Genomic DNA, 23,217 nt, shown 5'->3' on the forward strand with positions numbered 1-23,217 from the left:
TCTTTAAAATGCCATCATTCTGCATTCACACATATTTATCATTACTGCAAATAAAATTAAGACTGAAAAATATTCCTTCCACTTATTTCTTCCTGTTGCTGAGTTTCTACAAGCTGTCACCTTGTCATTAACTGTCACAGTTTTAGTTCAAAGTCAAATATACCTTTAGGGTATGAAGTCCTTTTGCCTTCCCTGCTAAGATCACTGCCTTCATCAAAAGTCCCGAGAGGACTGATGGAAGACTTTGATTTTAAACAATCCCATTGAGCTGGGATCAAACTGATTTGAATTTATAAATTCATTATGAACCAAAAAAAAAAAAGGTCAAAATACCCGTTATCTAAACTATCTCAGTAGAGCAGCAAACACAACATACTTTTCCATAAAAGCCTAAAAGAGAAGCTCTAACAAGTCAAACCAATAGTTTAATATTCTCTCTCCAACCATGGCCAATACTGTGTAATATCTGAGCCATTATCTGCTGTCCATTCATCTCACATTCCCTCAGCATCTGCAATCACTGGATCAGGGGTGGTTGCTGTATTTACCTATACACTTACCTAGTCATGTATTAGATTATAGCTGTGAGAGGTTACATACAAGCCTCTCATCATCTGTTTATAGACCCTAAGTCCTTGAATTTCTCTTTAACTCTCTCTAGAGAGAAAATGTCTGACCACAAAATAAATTACTAGGATCAGCCTTAGAACTAGAAATCACATGCCCTAGCCAAGAGAATATGCAGGCTAGAAGAGATTTATGGTAGAAAACTGTTCACTGCTCCTGCTGAAGCCAGGCTACAGCATAACAAGGAACATGAGGCCAAAAGGAGAGCACCAGGCCATGACAGAGAAATCCTGTGGTGGCACTCCATGTCCCTGAGACTTTTCATGTACCTACCACAAGACAATTAAATAAAAGACTGAAATAATTCTGGAGCAAATATCAGGAGCCCCTTTGCAGTTGTGGTCCTTAACTTCTGTAGATGGCAACCAAGTTCACTCAGAAACAGAAAGCAAAGAGTCTCACTGCAGTTTCTGACCAAAAAAAAAAAAAAAAAAAAAAAAAAAAAAGAGGATATCAGGGAAAAAAATAAAACCAAACAACCCCAACTAAACCCCCAAAACTCTTATCTTTCTCATAAAGCCACGTTAAAGTCTGAAGGGAAGTTAAGAAACAGTTGAAAGACATGTTTGCTTTCTTGAGCTGAATTTCTATTTTGAAAATAGAAACTCACAGGGGTAGAGGAAACCAGCCTCAATTTTACTGTTTATTCATTTGTGGTCTATGCACTGTTAGTTAGCTTCATCAGTACTGCCTAATTAAAATCAAGTGTGACAAGAGTGTCACTGAAGACACAATTTGAAAACAAGGAGGCTGGAAGTGTTTTTGCAGCTGGCACAACCACAGATATATTTCTGGCCCTTTAAGTAAATATACAGCTTCACCGGGGTTGAAGACATATGTTTATTAGACATAAAAAGAACTGATTTTTTAAAAAATCAGTTGAAGTCTGGAAGAGTTTGGCAATGGACTAAAGGCTGGGCTCACTTCGGACGCTCTCTCTAGTCACACTTTTCTTAAAGTTTTTCTCTTCTGAGAGGAACTGCACTTCAAATACTGGTCTGCTCATCTCCCAGATGTCCTGCAGATCAGGCTGCTCTAAGACTTCCTCAAGTTAATGTCCTTTCCTCAGTCCTGAGGCTTCTCATAGTTTCAAAAGAAACGATGCCAGGTTCAGCACAGAGCTTTCGGTAAAGAACTAAACAAAAAGCTGACAGTGGTTTCTGGGTTACACTTTCAGAAGGGTACATTTTGTTCTTCTTGGTGTCAGTCCAAAATAACTTCAGTCTAGAGCTTACTGGAATTCATGCTGGCTTACACCACTGGACGTGAAAGTGGACTGGTGTCCAAAGACAAATACATTTCATTGGTGAAGAGAGAGAGTTTGAATTCAAAACTCTCATATCCTCTGGTAAGTGGTAGCATCAGCCTTCAGTAGCATCACCCACTTTAAAAAGCATGAAACTCGTGCCAGAAATATCTGGATATTTTTATTCTATATTCTGTTTCATCAGCATAAAAAAGCTGAAGCACTGAATTTGATTTTAATCTGTCTGGAAAAGATCTGTCTTCTCATTTTATGAGGCTTCAATCAGGATTTTAGCAATATATTTGTTTAAAAAAGTTGACATGGCACTTAATTGATCTTTGGTTTGTTTCTAGCTAACATGAATGAAAATCTACTTTTTTTTCTGCTCTGCAGTTTTCTGTAATTCCCACTGATAAATGAAGACACATCATGTAAGCTCTATAACTATTCACTATTCTTTTGCTAACATCTTCATATTGAGCATACAGGTGTAAGAGAACAATTGCCTTATACTGACATTCGTAACATGGAAGGTTTGCATTAGCATAATGTGGAATGCAACACTGGTTTTTTTTCCCCCCAGGAATAAACAAAGAGACATAACAATAATTTCTCACTAACAAGAGTAGCTGAGATGCTATAAAGACGAGTCAGCCACAAAATAATTGCTTTAAAGATACACCTGGAGTATGTTTTTTTCTAATTTGTTTCGTTTGGTTTTGTTTTGTTTTAATTTAGAGACAGTTGTTAGGAGGCCAGGATAAGCTAAGGCAAACTGAGAATAGAGAGATCCTAAGTACACAGTGCATTATGCAATTGTCTTTTCTGGGACATGTGAATAAGATATAAAATAGTGTATGGTTTTGAAAAAGCACTTTTTACTCATCACAGCAATGTAACAACATTTTAAAACCAGTGACTACAGCATATTAAGTTCTTTGTCCTCCTAATTTGAATCTTTTGTAGTTTAAAATAAATTTCCAATAGTTAATCGTCAAACCAGGGCATAAAAGCCTTGTGAACACAAAAGTTACACTGCTCTGAAACCTTCTGCTGTTTGAGAGAAACAGATTCAAACAGCAGTAACAGCTATGAAAGGGGGGAAAAGGTAGAATTTGTACCTGGTCAGTTGCTTACCAGAACAGAACTACGATCTTTGTAAGTCCACTTCTGATCAAATTTAAAGGAAATAAGAGCCACAGTGGGCACAGGCTGCTTTTATGCTGCTCAGCCTTGGAAACCTGATCTTCTTCACTTTTCCAAGAAACAGTATCTGAAGATAACTTCAAGGTAGCCCTGTTTCAAGAAAATATTTCAACTAGCTGATCTGTCAAGGTCATAGATTCATCAAATCATAGAATATCTCAAGATGGAAAAGACCCATATGGATGACTGAGCCCAATCCCTGCTCCTCACAGGAGTACCTGATATGAAACCATATTACTAAGAGCACTGTCCAGACACTCCTTGAACTCTGACAGGCTTGGTGCCATGACCACTTCCCTGAGGAGTCTGTGACCAAACACCTTCTTAATGCAAAGCCTTTTCCTAATGTCCTTTCCGACCTCCAAAGTCTGATCCTACAAAACCCAGGGCTATGAACACACTGACAGGGTCCACCATGCAAAGGCAGGATGCCCAGGACAAAGGAGGAGCTACAGAGGGCTACTTAGGGATATTTTATTTTCACTCCACACTCCCAAGAAAACTCTTGGTGTGAAGGTGATTGGGACAGGAGAAATCAATGTACAGCTAATGCTCAGGGTCTTTTCAAACAAAATAGTTGTATGGAAAACCCTCACATTTTTTACTCCAGTGGAAGAAAATCTGCATCTCCCCATCTTCTGCAATTTTTCTACATGTATGAAATTCCAAAAGAATATGCTATTTGAATTTAAAAGGACCAAAAATATTTTACTCAGGAGCTTGTGACACCATTTTATTGTATTTTGTAGCATTCTTTCCATGACATGCCTAATACAATATTTGTAACCACTACTGAAAGGCTTGTATGAGGGCATTAACTGAACTTACAGCCTAATTTGATAACCAATAAGCAAACAGACAGTTACAGTTCTCATTTTCTTTTTTTGCTTTTGAAGTGAGCATTTTATGTCCAAACTAGCATCCCAGGACTACAGCAATCTTACTGTCTGTAACTTTATTATGTTCTAGGTAAATATGAACATACAGTGAAAACCTCATGGCTGAGTGGAAGTCCACAAGCAGTTTGATGGAACATTCATATGTGTCTAACATATGTAATTTTGGTAGTAACACTTGTCATAACTAAATGTAGATATATTTGTGCTTACAGATGCTTTATTTCCCTAGTTTATTTGAAAAGCATATAACCCATAAAACTAAAACTGGAATTTGTGGGATTTTTCTAAAGTATATGTCAAAAAGAGGTTTGTGGAGATCTGGGGTCTGTTTTGCTGCTTCATTTTTTGGTGTAGGTCGTATGCAAGCTTTAGGTCCAAAAGTGAAATAATTTCTCTTAAGTGACAGGCATACCTGTCAGGTATCCAAAAATACCCTTGAATGCTAGCCCAATAATGCTAGATTACCAAATTACATATCCTGTGCCATTTTAATGGCCTACACAGAAAATTGTCTCTACCTCTCCCCCCAAAAAATGTCCCAAAGCAAACAACAGCTGCAGAATAAATTTGTTAAGCTTCTACAAATAATCAGCAATACTGAGGAATTGGTGTTTTCTATGCTTTTGAATGGTTGACCTTACATGACCTTTATTTTGTTTCTCTCTTGTTCAGGGAGAAAAATTATTTGTTTTCTTATCTGACTGCATCAGGACTAACTGAAATTAAACACTGCATTACACTGGGAGGGGGGGAAAAAAAAAAGCAAACAAAAATATCTCAAACTACACATACAGTCTTTGATACCAAGAACTTTACAAGTAATTTCTCTCCTGACACTCAAAATTTCTACCATCATCATGCCTCATCTTAAAAAACACTAAACTTCTTTTTCTGAGACAAAATACATGGGGCCTGAAACAGAAGTACCTAATTGCAGAAAGAATTTGTGGATTACTAGTCTGGCAATTATACTTCAGAGCTGACACTCCATTGTGAGGGTCTGTGCAAGGTAGTTCTGCAAATGAGTGTGCCTTGCCAATGAGAAAAAAAATCCAGTTTGTAACTATTAAGGAACATGAGAAGATAGTTAAAACACAGCAAAAAGTAAACATTTACTGGATTATTTAAAGTACATTACTAGAACCAACAGAACATACCTTTAAACATGTATAAAGTATTATACATAAAAATGCATAGATGTACAGTAAATATGTTCATTTATATGTAGACAGAGTAATATGTACACACAGTCTGTTGTGCTTGGGTGAGTCTGAGCAGTGAATCCTGCAGCATGTTGTCTTAAAGCAGTTTTATTACACAACTGTGTCAATGTAGCAGGTGTGAGAACAACGTACATTACCACTCAGGAGGTAAGTCATATCCATTTACTCTTGAAATGTACAAATACAGGAAACAAAGGCCATAAATCCAATTGTACCTACACCTTCAAGATTTCCTTTCCCCCCTGTTTATTCAAATATGCACAAGTCCACCTACTGGTGCTGTGTAGGTTTCTTTCCTTGTCAACATGTTGACCAGGCACTCAGAACAATGTCGCTGATGCACTTCAGGACCACTTCCACTGATCCAACTCAGTGCACTCCTGACCTTGAAGTTTTCAGGTCAAAAATGAGAGGAAAATATAAAATAAAAAATATATAAATAAAACAAACAAGCTTGTGGGCTTTATTTTCACAAGTTATTTGCCACCAATACTGTCAAAGCAGCTGAATTGTAGTGCATCCATGGGCAGGAGCATATAGCAGCTTTTGTGCACTTCGCAAAAAAAAATACATTAAGGAAAATCAAGTCTTTACTGGCTTGTTTTATCTGTTGCTAAAAAGATGCTGTGCTGCTTCTGAGCCCTTTCCATCAAATTCTTTTTCTTCTTTTTTTTGTCCTTCGTTTTTGCTGGCCTTCTCCCTAAAAAAAAAAAAAAGGAAAAACAAATAATGAGTCAAGTAAAGAATCCAGAAGTGACAAAAAAAACCAATAAAAACAACTCAGTGGTACAGAAATTATCAATAGGGACTGCAATGGTAATTCTGGCTAAAGAGCTTCAATCATCAGTGAAAACAGAAGTTTTCAGTGTGTTACAAAAGGAAGCAGGATCCCTGACTGTCATCACTTGTCCACAGGCACAATTTTTCTGGTATGAGTAACCATGTTGATGCAGGTTTCACTTTGGCAGGGTAAGTTACACAAGCAACGTTATGCAAGTGCCCGAGGCCCAGAGCCAAATGAGAATGCAGGCTCCTTACCCACTGCAAGCTGGATATACGCCTTAGACCCTTGTGTAAATTTGCTGGAGTGAGTAATCCTGTTTAAGTCATGTCCAACACATCTGTGATTTCAATGAGAAATTTGACATTACAGCCCAAGAACTTGGTTGGATGCCATCCTACCTGCTTTGGCAGAGACAGTACCAGAACTGTTGGTATTGCTTATTAGTACATTGTGCCTAATTCTCACAGTATATAACTGTGCAGAAACAAAAATTTAAATACATGCTTCTACTATTGAGAGTTCACTGAAAAATAAACAAATTGGGAAATCACCATCAATTCAGAAAAAAAAAGTTTACAAGCTTTTTGAATGAGAAAGTTTTTCCTGTTTAGCTCTAATGATAAATCAGTGCCCTTTGGTTATCTCAGCAAAGATAGCATGGACAGAAAACATGTCAGATACAAAGGCCCTCATTGAGCAGTGCATTACCTTTTAAGTATATGCTTAAATCCTATCAAGTCTAGTAGGATTTAAGGAGATGACCAAATGTTGTCGGATGTGAGAATGGTCTGGATTTTCTTGGCAGTATCATATACTAAAATATGTGATCAATGGTAAAAAAATAAGGTTATTAAACTCTAGAAGCGCCAACTTTATAAACTTTCAGGAGCAGCTAATGAACTTAAGAAGACAGTAAAAAGAAATTTGTTTAGCAGATTACACAAAAATGTGAAAATGCATTTTTAATCTACATGGTCAGTACATTATTTACTGGGAAAAATGTTTGCCAGTCTGGTTTTGACTTATTTCCTTATTGTTTCTTAATTAAAAAGAACCAAACCAGTGCAAAGAGTTTTTCTCTATTTGATAATAATAGTGAATAAATCTGATTATAAAATTATCAAAATTTATGATTAATTAAAAATATGTACAAACTTCAGGTTGCACATTTGTAATACACTTTCTAGGCTACTGTTCTTCAGGAATTATTGGAGTACTTGTATATGAAATAGGACAGGACATTAGGGTAATGAGCACATGAGTTTAGTCCATATTGAAAATCATATGGGTCCTTGGAGTTTACTTCTGCTTCTCATTAAAGTCTGGCATTAAAGTTACTGTGGCATTTTGCCATTTTTAAATCTAGTTAATCCTGCACAATAAATCCTCAGTCCAACCAAGCATTAATCAAAGCAGCTTTTAAGTTAAAACTCTTTACTAACAGTGTATCTAATGACGAGGCATTCCTAATGAGGTCAGAGGGAAGGAACACTGGACACAAAATGCTATTACAATAAGGTGGTTTGAATTACAGAAATTTCAATATAATTTTTTTAATGGAATTCTACTGGTTGCTATATTTTAAGGCATCAGAACTTGCATGAATGTCGTGTTCAACACTGTATTCTAACTTGCACTTTCAATATGGTTTTTTTTTTAAATCCAAATCTTTGAAATGCTTGTTCAGGAGGAGTAGATGAGGGGAAATAATATGAGAAAAGTGACCAATTCTGCTGGTCAATTGATTCTCACGAGACCAGCAGAACCAACAGGAGTTTTAATGGAAATTTGCTTCCCAGTTTGCTCAGTGATCTTACCTTCTGGGTTTTTTTCACTAAATAGACCAATCAGTAAAAGAAATACAAACTTCAGTCAGTGTCTCATCTAGTTTCTCTATGACCTCCTCCAGAGAGCTAGATTAATTGCTTACTATAAGTTTAAGGTAATGAAAGATCATATTATTTTTCCACTAAAAAATTGTGAGTTGAGCTGATAAAATAACACAGAACACAGCTGTTATCTCTGTCTAAGCCTTAGAAAGTAGCTCCTGCAATACAAACCAAATTGCCAGCACACTGCCCATATGATATCCTTAAAACAGAAATGAATGGGACTGGAGCTCAATGATTTGATGTCACTGTGCAACAAGCACGTTGCAATGCTTCTACTGCTCTGCAGCAATTGTCTCCCTCCCTGCTTTTTTATTCCAAGGGACCCCAAAGGTAAATTAACTTCTACCTGTTCTGTGGGCTAGCTACCCATGCAGAGGCAGCATCCCTGAGCCACTCATAAAGGATAGTTTAGGAGCTCTTTTGCTGCTCAGTGTATCTCAAATTTCCCTGTTGTACAGAATAAGCTTCATTATTTTCAGGACAATATTAAACCACACAGAGAAAATCCAGATAATTTGGTGATGCTGAGTCCCAAATTCCACATGACATTTTAACCAGAAAACTGAATATAAAAGGTATTTTTTTGGGTAACCATCAGTTCCCACACTGTTAGTAGAATGTAAGAGAGATTAGAGACTAGCAAGAAAAAACTGATTATGAAGACTAGAGTTCAAACAAAGTATGCTGCTGAAGTCCCCAGGCATAACAACTTTTATTAAATGCAGATTTCAATTACAGTGTTTATTTTATCAGCAGAAGCACAGTGAACAGAAGTATCTCCTGAATATCTTGCTACAGACATCTTTTGAAGAACGTGATGTTTATCCTCTGAGAGGATCTGTGAGCCAAGCTATCCCATTTCCCTTACTGGAGGGCAGTGGGAGGAGGACAGGCGATGGAAGAGACTGTCCCCTGGGGCTAGGATGGCAGCAGCCACCTCTGCACTGTGTCATGGCTCAGGTTGTGTGCAGGTTGTGTGCACAACCTTCCCCACACCTTGCCACACTCTCTTCCTGCTCCTTAGAGCAAGAGCCCTGACCCCAGGTTTGTCTCCCCATAGGAAGCAGCAGGGCTCTGCCATGCTTGGCTCTGTTGTGCAGTTGAAAAGGAGTGGAATTTTTTAGCAGCACTGTATTACAGTCCAGAACCTGCTGTGGCACAAAAAAGGTAATTCCTGACTGAAACAAATGAGGAGAGTGAGCGAAAGGACTCTGCCTCTTTAGAGTCCTTTTATCATCATCAAAACCAGGCTGCAATATTATTGTACAGAACAGAAAGTGACAATACAAGAGAACTGGAGAGGGACTTCATACAAGGAAGGGCATGTGGTGATAGGGCAGGAAAAAACAGCTTCAAACTGAAGGAGGGTTGGTTAAGATTAGATATCAGGAAGGAATTTCTTGAGGGTAGTGAGGAACAGGTTGCCCAGAGAAGTTGTGTCTGCCCCACCCCTGGAAGTGTTCACGGCCAAGGATGGATGAATCTTTGAGCAACCCAGTCTAGTGGAAGGTGTCCCTGCCCATGGCAGGGAGTCTGGAAGTAAATGATCTGTACGGTCCAACCCAGATCATTCTATGGTTATATGAATATCTGAGATATTAAGTCTGGTCCAATTACCCTATAAACCACTCCTGATCAGTAGCAGTATCCAAGCAAGCAAACAATCCATTGCAACTGCCCAGAATCCACAGTCAGCACTGGTCTTTTCAATGACATTACATCCTTCCTAGTGGAAGGATGCTCATCTGCTTGTCACCTGGCAGATGGCAGTGCACGTTGTTTCTGCTTTCCAGGTTTTAGGTCTCCAGATCAGGCCTCATCTTCAATCTTTTTTTTATGACTGCTGTTTTTTCTTTTTAAGACTTTGATGCTAGCAGCAAGGGGAGCAAATACAAATAATTCATGCTAAAAGCAGGATATCTGAGCACTGTTCAGATATACAGCATACTGTATTCTTATATTTATTTTGACTGCGTTTTCCCTTGCATACAAACTAGGTAACTAGCTTTTTGTTGGAAAGCATCTTTTATTTCTGACTGTCTAAAAACAGGCTCCTCAATTTCTGTTATCAAAGTCAGCTCTGAACATGATTTACATAATTTGTTTAATTCTCTGTAAAGCCACATGTATACACTGAAATCTATAGGGCCAAGAAAGATGTGAAATGTAGCTGAATTCAGTGTTCAACTTCCTACTAAAAACGGAGCCTTGAAAGCCCAATGTTTCATTCTACATCTCGCATTTCTGCACAGATGATTTCTGCAGAAGCAATACTGTAATATAAACTCTTTATTCCAATTTTTAAAAATTCAGTTTTGCAATTTTCTCTATGAATTACCAATTAGTAAGTCTTTATTTTTTAAGTAACTTATCCCAATAGGTGGTGTCTTGACAGTGTTATTCATTAAACTTTTGTTTGGACCACTTAGTTCTGGTAGGTATCTGGGCAACTAATATGGTATGCAATGAAATATTATCATGTATTTTAATGGCAACATTAAATGGTAATGGTCCAATATAGGTTATCATGCAATTATAACATGCATTCCTGAAAAAACATTTTTTAGGCTAATATACTCAGCAATTGTCCATACACCAAAGAGTAACAGCTACAAAAAAAAAAAAAAAAACAATAACAACCTTAAACTGGACCTTGCTGGGTTATTTTTCTTCATCCTATGTTGCTTTTGTACTATTTTATCAGTGTTCTTACTACAATCCATGCACTTGTGCTCAGTTTTCTGGGTTGTCTCATACCTCAAGCTGAAAGATGCTTGGAAATATACTGTGTATTCCTTCTGCATGGACCCACCTGGCCAACTGGGGATACACATTACCTGGTTCAGAAGGAGCCTTTATCACCTTCTGACAGCTGCAAAGGCAGCTTTCTCCAGACAGAATTTGGGCATCCATTCCTAACACCTAGGGTGGTCCTGGCCCTGCAGAGTTAAAAGGCACCAAATGTATTCACAGGGACTCCCAGCCACATTTCTTGACATTCTTGACTCAGCCAGACAGCACCAGTTCAGTGTCTGAACTGTCCTTCATCTGGTGTGTAAACACTGCTGCAGGTACTGCTGTCCTAAGGAATCCTGTCCTGTGGGAGTTCCAGCAGAGAAAGTATAGAATACAGCCACATGAGGGCAGCAAATTTAAAACATTTAATAAAAGGGATGAGCAAAACAACCATCTGCAGTTTTATTTCACAGTGTAATTTCAGCAGTCTTACACACAAATCATCATATTAGAGCTACCAGAATGCTTAATACTCCCCTCCTTATTTAAAACACTTTTCTCTTCTATTGGTGATTACTGAATGATGGGATTTACATGTCTGGGCTTTTCCCTTCCATGGATATTCAAGCACAGAACTTTCACCACTAATAGCAAGGCACAGGGGAATCCTAAGATAAGAGCAGATCCTGCTAAATACTCCTTTTAGTCTTTCCTCCCCTTTCACTTGTCCTTTAAGGAGATAAAAGCTGCATGTTTGTACATGATGCTCCTACAGCTGCAGTTCTACCACAGACCTCAAGTGTGGCAGCATTTCATCCATGAGAAAAGCTAGAAAAGTTATTATCAAGACATATCACTGAAGAATGGCAACATAGGGAACTAATGACAGCAGTGGAAAGATGGTAGATACTCAATGATTAACCAGTCAACAAGATCAACTCAAGAGAAAGATGGCAGATCATGGAATCATAGACTAGAATCATGAAGGCTGGAAAGGTCATCTAAGATCATCAAGTCCAACTACCAGCAAAGCACCACCACCATGTTTGCCACTAAACCATGTCACAATCACAGAATCACAGAACCATTTAGGTTCTGGAAAAGACCTCTAAGATTGAATACAATCAATCACCAGCTTGCCAAGTAGATCACGGCGCTAAGTGCCATGTCCAGTGTTTTCTTGAACACTTACAGGAATGGTGACTCCACTACCTCCTTATTTAACAACCTTTCCTGTGAATAAATTCTTTCTGATGTCCAGCCTGAACCTCCCCTGGCACAGCTTGAGTGATGTCTTCTAATCCTGTCTCTTGCTGCCGGGGAGAAGAGCCCGACATCCACGTGGCTCCAGCCTCCTTCCAGGTAGTTGCAGAGAGCAATAAGGTCTCTCTTGATCCTCCCCTTCTCCAAGGGAAACACTCCCAGCTGCCTCAGCCATTCCTCATGTCAGGCAGAACACTGGTCATGCACAGACCCACCAATGCCTCAGCACTTACTTTGCATGTGCACCACACATCAAGCTACGCAGAAACACTGACTGCAAAAATCCAAAAACCAAGCAGGCAAAGAATTCAGACCAGAAATTATTCCCAGAAATAATTTATTTCCCAGGGCTTTCAGTTAAAAATTCTGGATACTGAAACTGCCAGAGAAATGCACAAATTGTTAAGAAATCTTGTAAACACACACTCAATGGAAAAAAAAATTCCTCACTGCTACAGAGTCACCCTCTTCCTAAAGCATGATTTACAAACTGACACTGACAAGTGGCCCAGAAGAAGAGGATATACAGAGCTTTAATAACTTTGCAAACCACAGCCCATGGGCATCTCTACCAATCTCACCTGCTACTGAATTCATGACAGCTTTCCTAAACTAGTCTGCAGTTGTGATTTTTTTAATGCCATAACATTTGGGCTGAAATTGGCTGTTCTCAATATGTGCTGTAGGAGGAATATGATTTGGAGGAAATCAGCCAAAGTAAATTATCTTTTTGGACAAGGAGTGAAAGACATTTTGTCTTGGATGGTGACACAGGAAAAGAAATGAGGTTTAGGAGATGCAACAGAAAGGGTCAAGTGTCAGAAACCACTTCCTCATTCTCCTGGGTGAATTTCTGATGTCATTTGACAAAGTCTTGTGAACAGGTATTTGCCTCTGAAGACACCAGGGAAGGAAGGGATGGAATGATCACACAGGGTACATCAGCTGCCCACAATACCATTTCAAATCCCCAAGGACCAGAATGTGTAAAGGTGGGTTAATAAACATTTGCAAAGCAATGAAACATGGTAACAATGGACATCACAAAAAGTAAGGAATTCTTGAATCATTCTTTCTTCATTTGCAAGAGTTATATAATGTTCAGCAAATGAGGTCTTAGAGGTCTTAGAACAATTACTGAATAAGAATACAAAAAACCCCTAATGTAATTATAGCCATCATCAAAACAGATAAAAATATGAAGCAAATGAAGGTACTTCTTCAGCTTTGCAATCCCTGAGTTTGCAAGCTCACTGGTCTTCTTTTATTCTTTTTGGTGTAATACTGGTATCTAATGGTATAAATATATATTCCCAGTCTACTGAAATTAATAATAGACTAAGAATTGGAATTCACTTATGCAAACACAGAGTTTTGCATGCATTCTTGTCTATTTGATGCCAGCTTTCCTGATGAAATCAGAAAAATTTCTGTCTTAAGTAAACTTTGCAATTTCTACACAAACCATTACAAAAGTACTCAGTGCAAAGCTGATCTGAAAGATATCTTACTCAGTTCCTGACACCCAGAATCCTGATTTATTTATTTATTTACAACTTAATAATGTCACAACTTTAGGTAAATTATTATATCTATCCCAACCAGCACGTAGTGTTGTATATACTTGATGTTTGCACACATTAGACATCAGCTACTGAGATGAAAGCTAATTTAAAAGATTCAAAGACTAATTCTTCAACTAAAATGAATATTCAAATATCTCAAGCTCCTGCATCTAAATCCTGCTAGGTTTTTGTTTTGGCATTTCCATTAAGAAATTAAAGGTATTACTACTTAGGACAAGAATAAGCAAAGTGAGGTATTCCTTTCCTCCCAAACTGCCCATCTATTTTCATCTGGCCTGAATACAAACTAACTAAGCAATACTATATAATCTGATGTTCTTTCCTTCTGGACAATATGGTGTAATCAGACATTGTCATCTGTTTAAGAAATACTGATTCCTACATAAGGAATGAATTCACATGTCACAGCCTATTGAAAGCTCAGTAGTTTTTTCCTTCAACTTTAGGGCAAATTAACTGAGAAAAGAGTCATCTTACACTGCTGAAATGCAATGCATTTCCCACAGTGCAGTTTTCCAGCATATACAGTAGATGGCAGTGAGATATGAACTGAAAACTGCTTGCTCTCACAACATTGCCAGGAATATTATTTTTTATTTGTAGAGGTACATATTCATAAAAGAATATGGAAAGTGAAAGTCTAAAAATTCGCAGACATACTCAGAGAAGAAAGCAGGAGTAAGCACTCTTGAGGTAGAGAAAAACCAGTAAACTCAAGGGGACATGGAAACCGTAAAACTCTCGTAGAAGACCCCCTGTTTAACTGAATACACAGATGCTCAAATGTTGGGTCCCACTGTCCTCTCAGTCACAGTTCCATGCAAACAGGTGAGTCTCCATGCAGCCAAAATGTTTGTCTAATGTAAATTTAGCTCAGAATTCAAACAGTACGAATATCAGTTGCATGCAGGGCACTCACTACTCTTATCTTAGTCAACACCATGTCAGATCAGATACTTTGCAAGCAGAGCCAAGGAAAATATTTACAATGGAAGGTTTGGGATTATTTATTTTCCCTCTTTTTACAGAGAAATATAAAGCAAATTTCAAAATAATAAAAAAAATTATACACTGTCAAGAGCATGCACACCCATGTAAATGCATTCTAACTCTACAGGCAACATTTATAGCTAAAAACTAATTGGCTTGAACTTCTCTAGGCTTGACTGGATATTAATCTGACTTTAAACTCCTGCTCACTATTTCAAAATGGATTCTTTATTTTTCTTCTTGTTTCCAAGTGAATTTAATTAATTTTATTTAATGCATCATATTAAAAATAAAAAATGAATTTTATTGAAGCAACATTTATTTTTGGTGCCCCCGAGGTTTAATTTCATACTGGAAATTGCATTTAATTCAATTAAGGGTTTCTTAGAGAGAGGAAGATTATACTGAGAAACTAATTTTTTTTAGAGCTATATTTTCTTCTGTGGATTGCTATTTAGTTATGAAGAGTTAGTCCTTTTTAAATTCACTTCAAGAATTCAGGTCAAGAACTGAGGAATAAATTTGTTTCAGGATTATTTTATTTTATCTTATTTTATTCCTTTTTTATAATTGAAAGAGCTCAGAAATTACTTCTATTATCCCTCATGCCCCTCCTTAAGTATTGCACAGTAAATCTTATAGATGTTCAGGAAGAGGCTTAATTAAACACCTGACAACAAATTAAAGTATTGTCCAGCAGGAAGGCTCCTTCTGAATAATAACTGAAAGTGCATATGAATGTGTTCTTTCTAATATGGTGTAAAATTATTGCCTCATTTCTCTCATGTAGTGAAAAGTGTACCAGGTGAGCTGTGCACCTGCACTGCTGCTTGCCACTCGCTGGATTTATGTTTTCAGGGTGCTCAGGATGTCCCAGTGCCTGCCTGAATTTGGTCAGGCAGTCTCTCTTTAACCATAACTCCACCAATGAATACAGTGCACAGCTTTCCCTTCTCCACAGACATTGGATCAGACCAGTGATCCAAATTTAGCTTTGATTTCCCTTTAATTTCCCTTTACCTGTACATCCCACACACTATGACCACAGACTTCTCTGTAGTCATGCTAGGCCTGCATTATTAAATTCAGCAGTGCTAGAGAACACCTCCAGACCCCACCTCCATGGTCTGAACTTTGGTCTGGGGCAGCCCTTTCCTTCCCAGAGAGGCAGCACAGGCCAGGCTGCTCCTGCAGGCATCTCCCTGGTTTGGGAGCTCTGAGCCAACCAATGAGGGTGTGGCCCAAGCTGCGCCAGGTAACAGCCCAGACCCTTCAGTGAGCTCCTGCAGAGACAGTGACTGTCCTGAGCTGTGGCCAGGCAGGAGGTACAGGATGTTCTGAGGCACATGGCTTTATCCCAAAATGTGTTACAGTTGCTTTCTTGCTTGCTCAGTGAGAAGCACTTTCCCAGACTGTGGGGCCCTAATAATTCATACCTGCATAGCTTTTCACAGTCTGTAGATTAAATAATAAATGCATAGGCAAATTAGATAATATTTGTCTCTTTCAGGATGCCTACACTTTACATTAATATAATTGAAAACATGTTTCATTGCTTAAAACTTAAGATGATGCAGTGATTACAAATGAGACTTGGGGCCAAGAGAACCTTTAGTGGGATTTCTTACATAAACACGAGAAATGAAACATTAGTTTCATATGCTGTTGAGGCTACTAACTTGTTGGAGAAATTTGTCCTGTCTAAATCCAAAGACAAGAGGAGATGGAGGGTCCAATACTTTGGCAATTATTCCAGCAGTTAATCATTCCACCACCAGAATTTCTGTCCAATTCCTAACTTCAATTTTATTATGCAGGTGTTATTTCTTATTATTCCCTTCTGTCCTAGATCAGACTGTAGATAAATATTTGTTCATCATCTGAGAAGTTAAACATGTGGCAGATTTTCTGCACCTTTCTTTAAAGCTTATTTTTTAGTCGTCACATAATTACTTTTTACTTGTACCTGCAGTTTCCAACTGAACTGTTTTTCCAATATCTTCTATAAAATACAGGTCTCAATCTGGATGTCAGAATTCTGAGATTGATTTTGCTCCTTCCTTATTACCAAAGTTATACAGAAAGGAATTGCATTTGAAATTTTCCCTATATATCGTAGTGGACTCAAATGATTTCTTTTGAGGAACACCATTTTTGGATGCCATACCTCATCCTGCAGCTATGTTTTCCTAGTTCTATAAATCTTTGATTCTGCAGAATAGCTTTACATTTAACTATATGAAGAGAAATTGTGATTGTTTTACTAAGTAACCTACATTTTTCTTTGGGTCTACCCTATGATATAGTTTACCATTATCCTCTGATTATTTCTTTTTCTAGAAGGTGTTTATATAACTGACTAAAACAGTAAGTAATGCTTACAGATACATCTAGAAGCCATCACTGCTTTTTCCTAGCCATCCAGCCAGCAAACGTTTTAATTTTATTTTGTGGTAACGAGGATTAAAATTCAATAGGTCTATTCATGTCCTGAATCTGAACACATTCAAGCATGGTAGGTAGAACTGGACATGACTCCTGTAATGCTTCTGTTAGCTTCATTTCTACAGCTGCAAATATTAATCCAAAAGGAAGAAACTTTGCAGAAGCTTTCCATATATGAATGTACAGGCTTAGTCTCACAAAAAGAAATTCTACTTTTAAAGTAATTATTCTTGGTTAAACTCTTCTGATGGCATGACAACACCAAACAAAGAAAGCCAAAACAACCTGGGCTGGACTGAACCGTATGCCTTTAACACCTTTCACATCAGAAGCTGCAATAAGCAAAATGTGATCTCTCAGAGTGGTGCCACAGAGCCCAAGCCTGTTATTTATCTTCACTACTGAAATGTATGTCTAGGAAAAGCCATTAGAAACAGAACTCATGTGTATTTTCAGAATGAAATCAGTATTACAACAATTACAGGGAATGCCCCTTTTCTGAATCCAGCTGCAGCTGCTGAGGACACTTTTGTCCAAGCTCTTCCTGAGTGCCCACCAATCCAGCAACTACTTCTCACAGCTTTGCAGGCAGAAGAGGATGCACCAAAATGGTCAGCCCATGGAAGCAAAGCATGCCTGCAGGAAAGCTCAGCTCCACCCATGCTGCTGGAGGCTGGACAGACAGCTGTGCACTTGTGTGTCCCTTTTCCAGACAGCTGTGCACTTGTGTGTCCCTTCTCTGGACAGCTGCAGGAACACCTTCAGCAGGGCAATGCTGGCCTCTTGTACAGCAACTACCCCAAACTGAACAAAGGCTGATCTGAACATTTTTTTCACTAAACTGAAATAATTCCATGACAATAAATTCATCCACATCTATGCACATGCTTAAATATGCTAAATAATGAGTATGTATTTCAACCCAAGTGCATCAGTGTTTAGACACATCATACTTAAAAGCATGTGTTTTTTACATTCAGCACTTTACATTACATTTTACATTATTGTGTTCCTGAAGAACACAACCAAAAAATGTCTTTTTTCCCCTTCCAGAGCTAAGAGACTGATTTGCTATGGGAATCAATAAATGGTCTGCAGCATCTCTGTTGCAGCAGCCCAGCACTGTAGATGCTCTCAGCACCACAGCAGGCTGTGTTTCCCCTCAGATCCCCCTGACATACACAGCAGCTGGAGACACACTTGGCATCACATCATATAAGAAGCAATATAATATGTTGTCCAATAATACATGTGGAGTGGACAAATAGGTTCACTTCTTATTCAGAGATATATCTGCAAGAAAGATAGTGCTATAACCTCTACCATCATTTCAACAACTTGTCAAAGCTAAATTGAAAAACTGAAGTTTTTCTTGCATAAAACATTTAAAGGTATATATTCACTGAAAATTCAACTGAAATTGAATTGAAGGAAAAGTTGTGGATACTTTCTTAAGAAGAAAAGGAAAAAGAATATATGAAATAAACACAGCATGTAGCTTAAAGACTACTTGCCATAAAAGGCTTTTCCTGACTGGAAGTTAGAGTACAGATGTGCTTAAAAAACAGATGTACATCAAAGACTGTTGATTAGAAGCACAGAGAGAAGTAATTATCAGTTTCATTTTTTTAAAAAAAGAAATTCTTTATTCTAATACCAATAAAACCCTAGTATGTACAGAATGACTCTATGGGTTTAATTAACCATATGAAAAATATAAATGCATGTGCTATTCCAGCTCCACATCATCAGATTCTCATAGCTACTTTGGACAGCTTCTAGTTTATGTGGGATCTTGGATATCTTGTCTTTATTATTTTGTGACAGTATTAGCTGAAATATTGAAACTGTTCAAGTTTTTTTTTTTTTTTGTTTGTTTTTTTTTTTTTTTTTTTGCTTAGAAATGCCTGGTGCTTATAATTCTTTAATTCTTTGTGCACTAGAGGTACTTCCACCAGTAGTTATTGAGGCTGGCAGTCAGAGACTGGAATACAGTACAGCAGCACAAACCACAATCCCTGCTGAACTGGTGGCCAGCTGCAAGTGCTACACTTTATGAATAAAATAAGTAACCTGATGTCCTGGGGGGCATCCCTGGCCACGGCAGGAGGGTTAGAACTAGAGGGTCATTAAGGTCCTTGCCAATCCAAACCATTCTATGTTTATATGAAATATAAACAGTTGGCACAAGAAACATGCCAGGAAACCTGCTAGTGTTTCACTGTCCTGAAAATGTAGCAGATTTCCTGGCATGTTTCTTATGCCAGCTGTCTTCCAAGAATGCTACCTTCCTGTTTGTCTGTTCTTTGCAAAAGATTAAGAGATGATGAAACATTTACGTGAACCCTTGAGACATCATTAACTTCAAATTTATAACAGTTTTTCAAGCTGAGCAATTTTTGCCAATTGGATGCCAGAGTGATAAATGCCTGGACTGGAGTACCTGGTCCTGAAAGCCAGGCATGCAAGTTGTGGCTCAACCCAACAGGCAGCTAAACTCTGCACTGCCATTTGCTCACTCCTCTTCAACGGGATGGGGGAGGAGAACTGGGAAAGAGGTGACATTCGTGGGTCGTCATAAAGACAATTTCTTAGGACAGAAAAGGAAGGGAAAATAACAATAACAACATCAACACCCATGATGGTGATAGAATATGGAAAACAAGTGATGCACAGTGCAATTTCCCAGCCAGTCCTCCAATCTCCCAGTCCGTGAGACGTAGCTGCTAGCCCTCAGCCAATTCATCCCGGTCTTGCTGTTCAGCAAGATGCTGGGTCTGGAATAAACTTTGTTCAAGTGGGGTCAGCTGTCCTGGCTGTGTCCCTTCCCAGCTTTTTGTGCCCTCTCCTACTCCTTGCTGTCAGGGCAGCATGAGAAGCTTATTTGTCCTCGCCTTAGTGTAAGCACTGTTCAGCAACATCCAGCACATAAGTATGTTATCAACATTATTCTCATCCTAAATCCAAGCACTGTACCCGCTACTAGGAAGAAAAACACAAGTGTATGACTTTGGCTGCATACTTGGACTGGCTGATATCAATTTAAGTGCTGGAAGGAACTATTAATTTGGACCAAGCTCAGTTAAGTGATTATCAGCTCCTCACATTGAGGTATGACTGATCTCTACCCAATGCTAATTATTTCATCATGTCAGCAAATACTCATTTCTTGGCCAGCACATTCATCACAATCTATTCCATATGTTGATTTAAACTGTCCTGTAAGATTAATTGTGGATGACAACTGGATCATTTAGGGTGTGACATACTTATCAAATTAGTTACAAGCATCCTCTCAATTGTTTATTTTCCCTACTGAGACAATTAAACCACTATTACAGCCAGTTTCCTTCTCTCTGCGACTGGAAGCATTTTCTTCTCCTCATTTACCAACTTCACAAAAATCCTTTCAAAATCCTGTCTGAATTTATTATCTTTCCAGTTATGGGTAATATCTTCCAGTTTCCTTCTGTGTAGCCAAATAATTACTTACTCCCTAATGCTAACTAGTTATTCTTCTTTAAACTTCTTTCCACATACACAGGCTTTGAACATGTGATTTCTGTTGCTGCACATTCTGTGTAAATAAACTTTAGGTAATAGCTCTTTCCTCAAACCTGATTTCAACAGGAAACGTCAAGCACTAACACACAGTTGAAAAGAAATGTTTGTACTACAGAACAAGCATTTCTCACTAGTCTGTCTGTCAATTATAGGCAATTTAAATCTGAACAATCATTTGGATTATTAGTTAGAAATTGACAACATTAAAGCTTGTCTCTATCAGAACTATAGAAACATTGCAGATAAGAATAACAACACAGATTAGCTCTCATATCTCCATGATCAACATTCACAACTTGCATTAATCATTATTCATGTGTAATTAACTAAACCAAACAATTCTGCCACCAGCACTATAGGCATGACATCTAGAAAAAAAAAAGTTTTAAAATGCACATTAGTATATAATAGCAACATCATACCACAAGTTTCAGAGTTATTTATATATTTAGATTTTCATTGATACACAGTGAGCTTTTCAAAGGAAAATATCTTAGACATTTAAATATTTCTAGAATACTGAAAAAAAATTGCCATTTTAAACTATGGATTTGCACAACAGACAATATACACAGAAACATTGAAAGTGATTAGTAAGGTAAGAGCAAGAAATCAATTATTCATTGTCAGGAAACGTGTCTATTTGGATTAAGTGATCATAATATTATTTGCTTCCAACAAATACAATTCTCTAATCTTTAAACAATACATTATTTTTAAATACCTCTGGTTTTATAAATTAGATGACTGATTTATTTTTTTAATATCTGGATAAACACACAAGTGAAATTTTTGTGAATCAAGACTTTCCAAGCCAAGTCTCAACTGTGAGGGATTTTTTTATGATTAAGTATGAATTCCTGGAAAACATGGTTTATCATAGAAAAATTGGCAAAACTTTCATGGTATTTGCCCTAACAGGCGCCACTGTAATGGGCTGCAGATCTATGGATAGGCCAAGTACAGAAGCTAAAACTAACACTGAACAATACAAGATGTTACTAAATGAGAAGATAGGGTTTTCTTTTTTTTTTAAATTATAATAGATGGGATTGATTTCATCCATAATTTACATAATGAACAACTTAACTAGCCTGATCTCATCATTTCTCAAAAACATTGTTTTGATAAATGATTCTCTTCTGAAATTTCATCTGGCAATGAAATTTTGGTCATCTTTGAAGAACGGATTTATTCTCTTCTTATGCGCAAGAATTACTACTTGGAAACAAAATTGAGCTTTCAAACAACAGACCAGATATAAGTTACTATTACTAGCAGAATTTTGCTCATTCCATGCTGGCCATAAGTCTTGAACAATCACTGAAACTCAAATTTCACAAATCCTTAAAAGCCTATGTGCATAACGTTATGGTCTGCAAGAGTCAGTTGGTGGCATCAGAATACAAAAACATGAAAGTGGCTGCTCTGGGTGAACCAAGGATCCACCAAAACCACTACTGCAGCAGTAGTCCAAAACTAACATGTCAGTAACAGTAGAAAGTAGACAAAGACATGTACTCCTCTCACAAGAAGCTTCCCTAACACACATGAGGCCTGGCATGTCCATGGCCATATGGAGGCACTCACTGCAGAAGGGCTTGGGAACAGGTTTCTGCTGGAGAACATTTGTCCTGTCCTGAAAGCCTCAGCCTGACTTTTGCCACTCAGGAACTTCTCTGCCACTTCATGATGCTAATCCTGCATGTCTGGTTAGGGCCATGTAACCATGACATTCTGACTTACGATTTTCCAGCCGATAATAGATCAGGACAAACTTTTTTGCACAAAAGGGACAGCTGACTTTGCCTGAAACTGTATAAAATCAAGGCTTAATAAAAGAGCACGAGATATTTATTGTACCTGCAAGTCTCACATGTCCTGCCTGAGACATGAGAGATGAGAAACAATAAGGGAAAATGTGAAATCTGTATGAGATTACACTAATAGAGAGTAAAAGAAAGAGTGGAGGTACAGCTCACCATAACAGTGTTTCCATGCTAAAATCAGGATATTTATTACCTACTGCCCTGAACATCAGGTCCATTCATGACACGATAGGTCATGAATCTACTTCTTTTGCAATGCCAACCTAGAGCATCATGTAGCCATCAAGATGCTGCCACTTCAAACTTGTAGCTCCATAGTGTCATACAGAAATGTGTGCATGACTCCACTGCATTTTTTGCATGTGGCTTTCAAGTACCACAGTTTGGAAAGACTGGCCCAGGATGGTAGTTACAAAACATGAAAGCACATGGAGACAATAATTTCTGATAAAATGTATTGTTAAGACTTCTGTTATAAGCTGACTACATCAGACAACACACTGAAGTAAGACTTCTATCACCTTTGGGAAATAAAACAAAAAATTATTTTCACTGTGATTAAATGGGGTCAGAAAAGAGAAAGGCATCTGTTAATATTCTGTTGTGAAGCAAGCCTATTCAGCCAACTATTGTGCTGATGCAAATGGTAACAGTTTGTTGCAGATGTGCAGTGGAACATAATACAGCCAGATCCTCTGGGCTTTTTGAAGTAAGAAACTATACACAGAAGATGTTGGTGTGTTTAATAACCATTATAAAAGAGAATTTTAAGCCCAATGCCCTTTGTTTCAACCACCAACGCTGCAAATGTTCAGTTGTAAAGGTTATTTTGAGGAAATTAAAATGTAGGTCGATTCAGAAATCAAAGTCCAAGTGGCTAAGGGATTTCAGGCTTCTGTATTGACATTTCAAGGCAGACAGAATCTT

At 37.9% G+C, this 23,217-nt stretch overlaps 1 protein-coding gene across 1 annotated transcript in view; it reads right to left on the reverse strand.

The window, feature by feature from the left end:
• Window positions 1-3,799: 3,799 nt before the first annotated feature.
• RSPO2 (R-spondin 2) overlaps window positions 3,800-23,217 on the reverse strand; it is a 98,649-nt gene continuing 79,231 nt past the window's right edge. Inside the window, exon 5 of the mRNA XM_059865357.1 lies at window positions 3,800-5,901. Coding sequence (XP_059721340.1) covers window positions 5,792-5,901 — 110 coding nt within the window. The 3' untranslated portion in view covers window positions 3,800-5,791. The remainder of the gene's footprint in view (window positions 5,902-23,217) is intronic.

Source organism: Haemorhous mexicanus, chromosome 1 (genome assembly GCF_027477595.1).
Source record: "Haemorhous mexicanus isolate bHaeMex1 chromosome 1, bHaeMex1.pri, whole genome shotgun sequence".
NCBI classification, from domain to species: Eukaryota; Metazoa; Chordata; class Aves; order Passeriformes; family Fringillidae; genus Haemorhous; species Haemorhous mexicanus.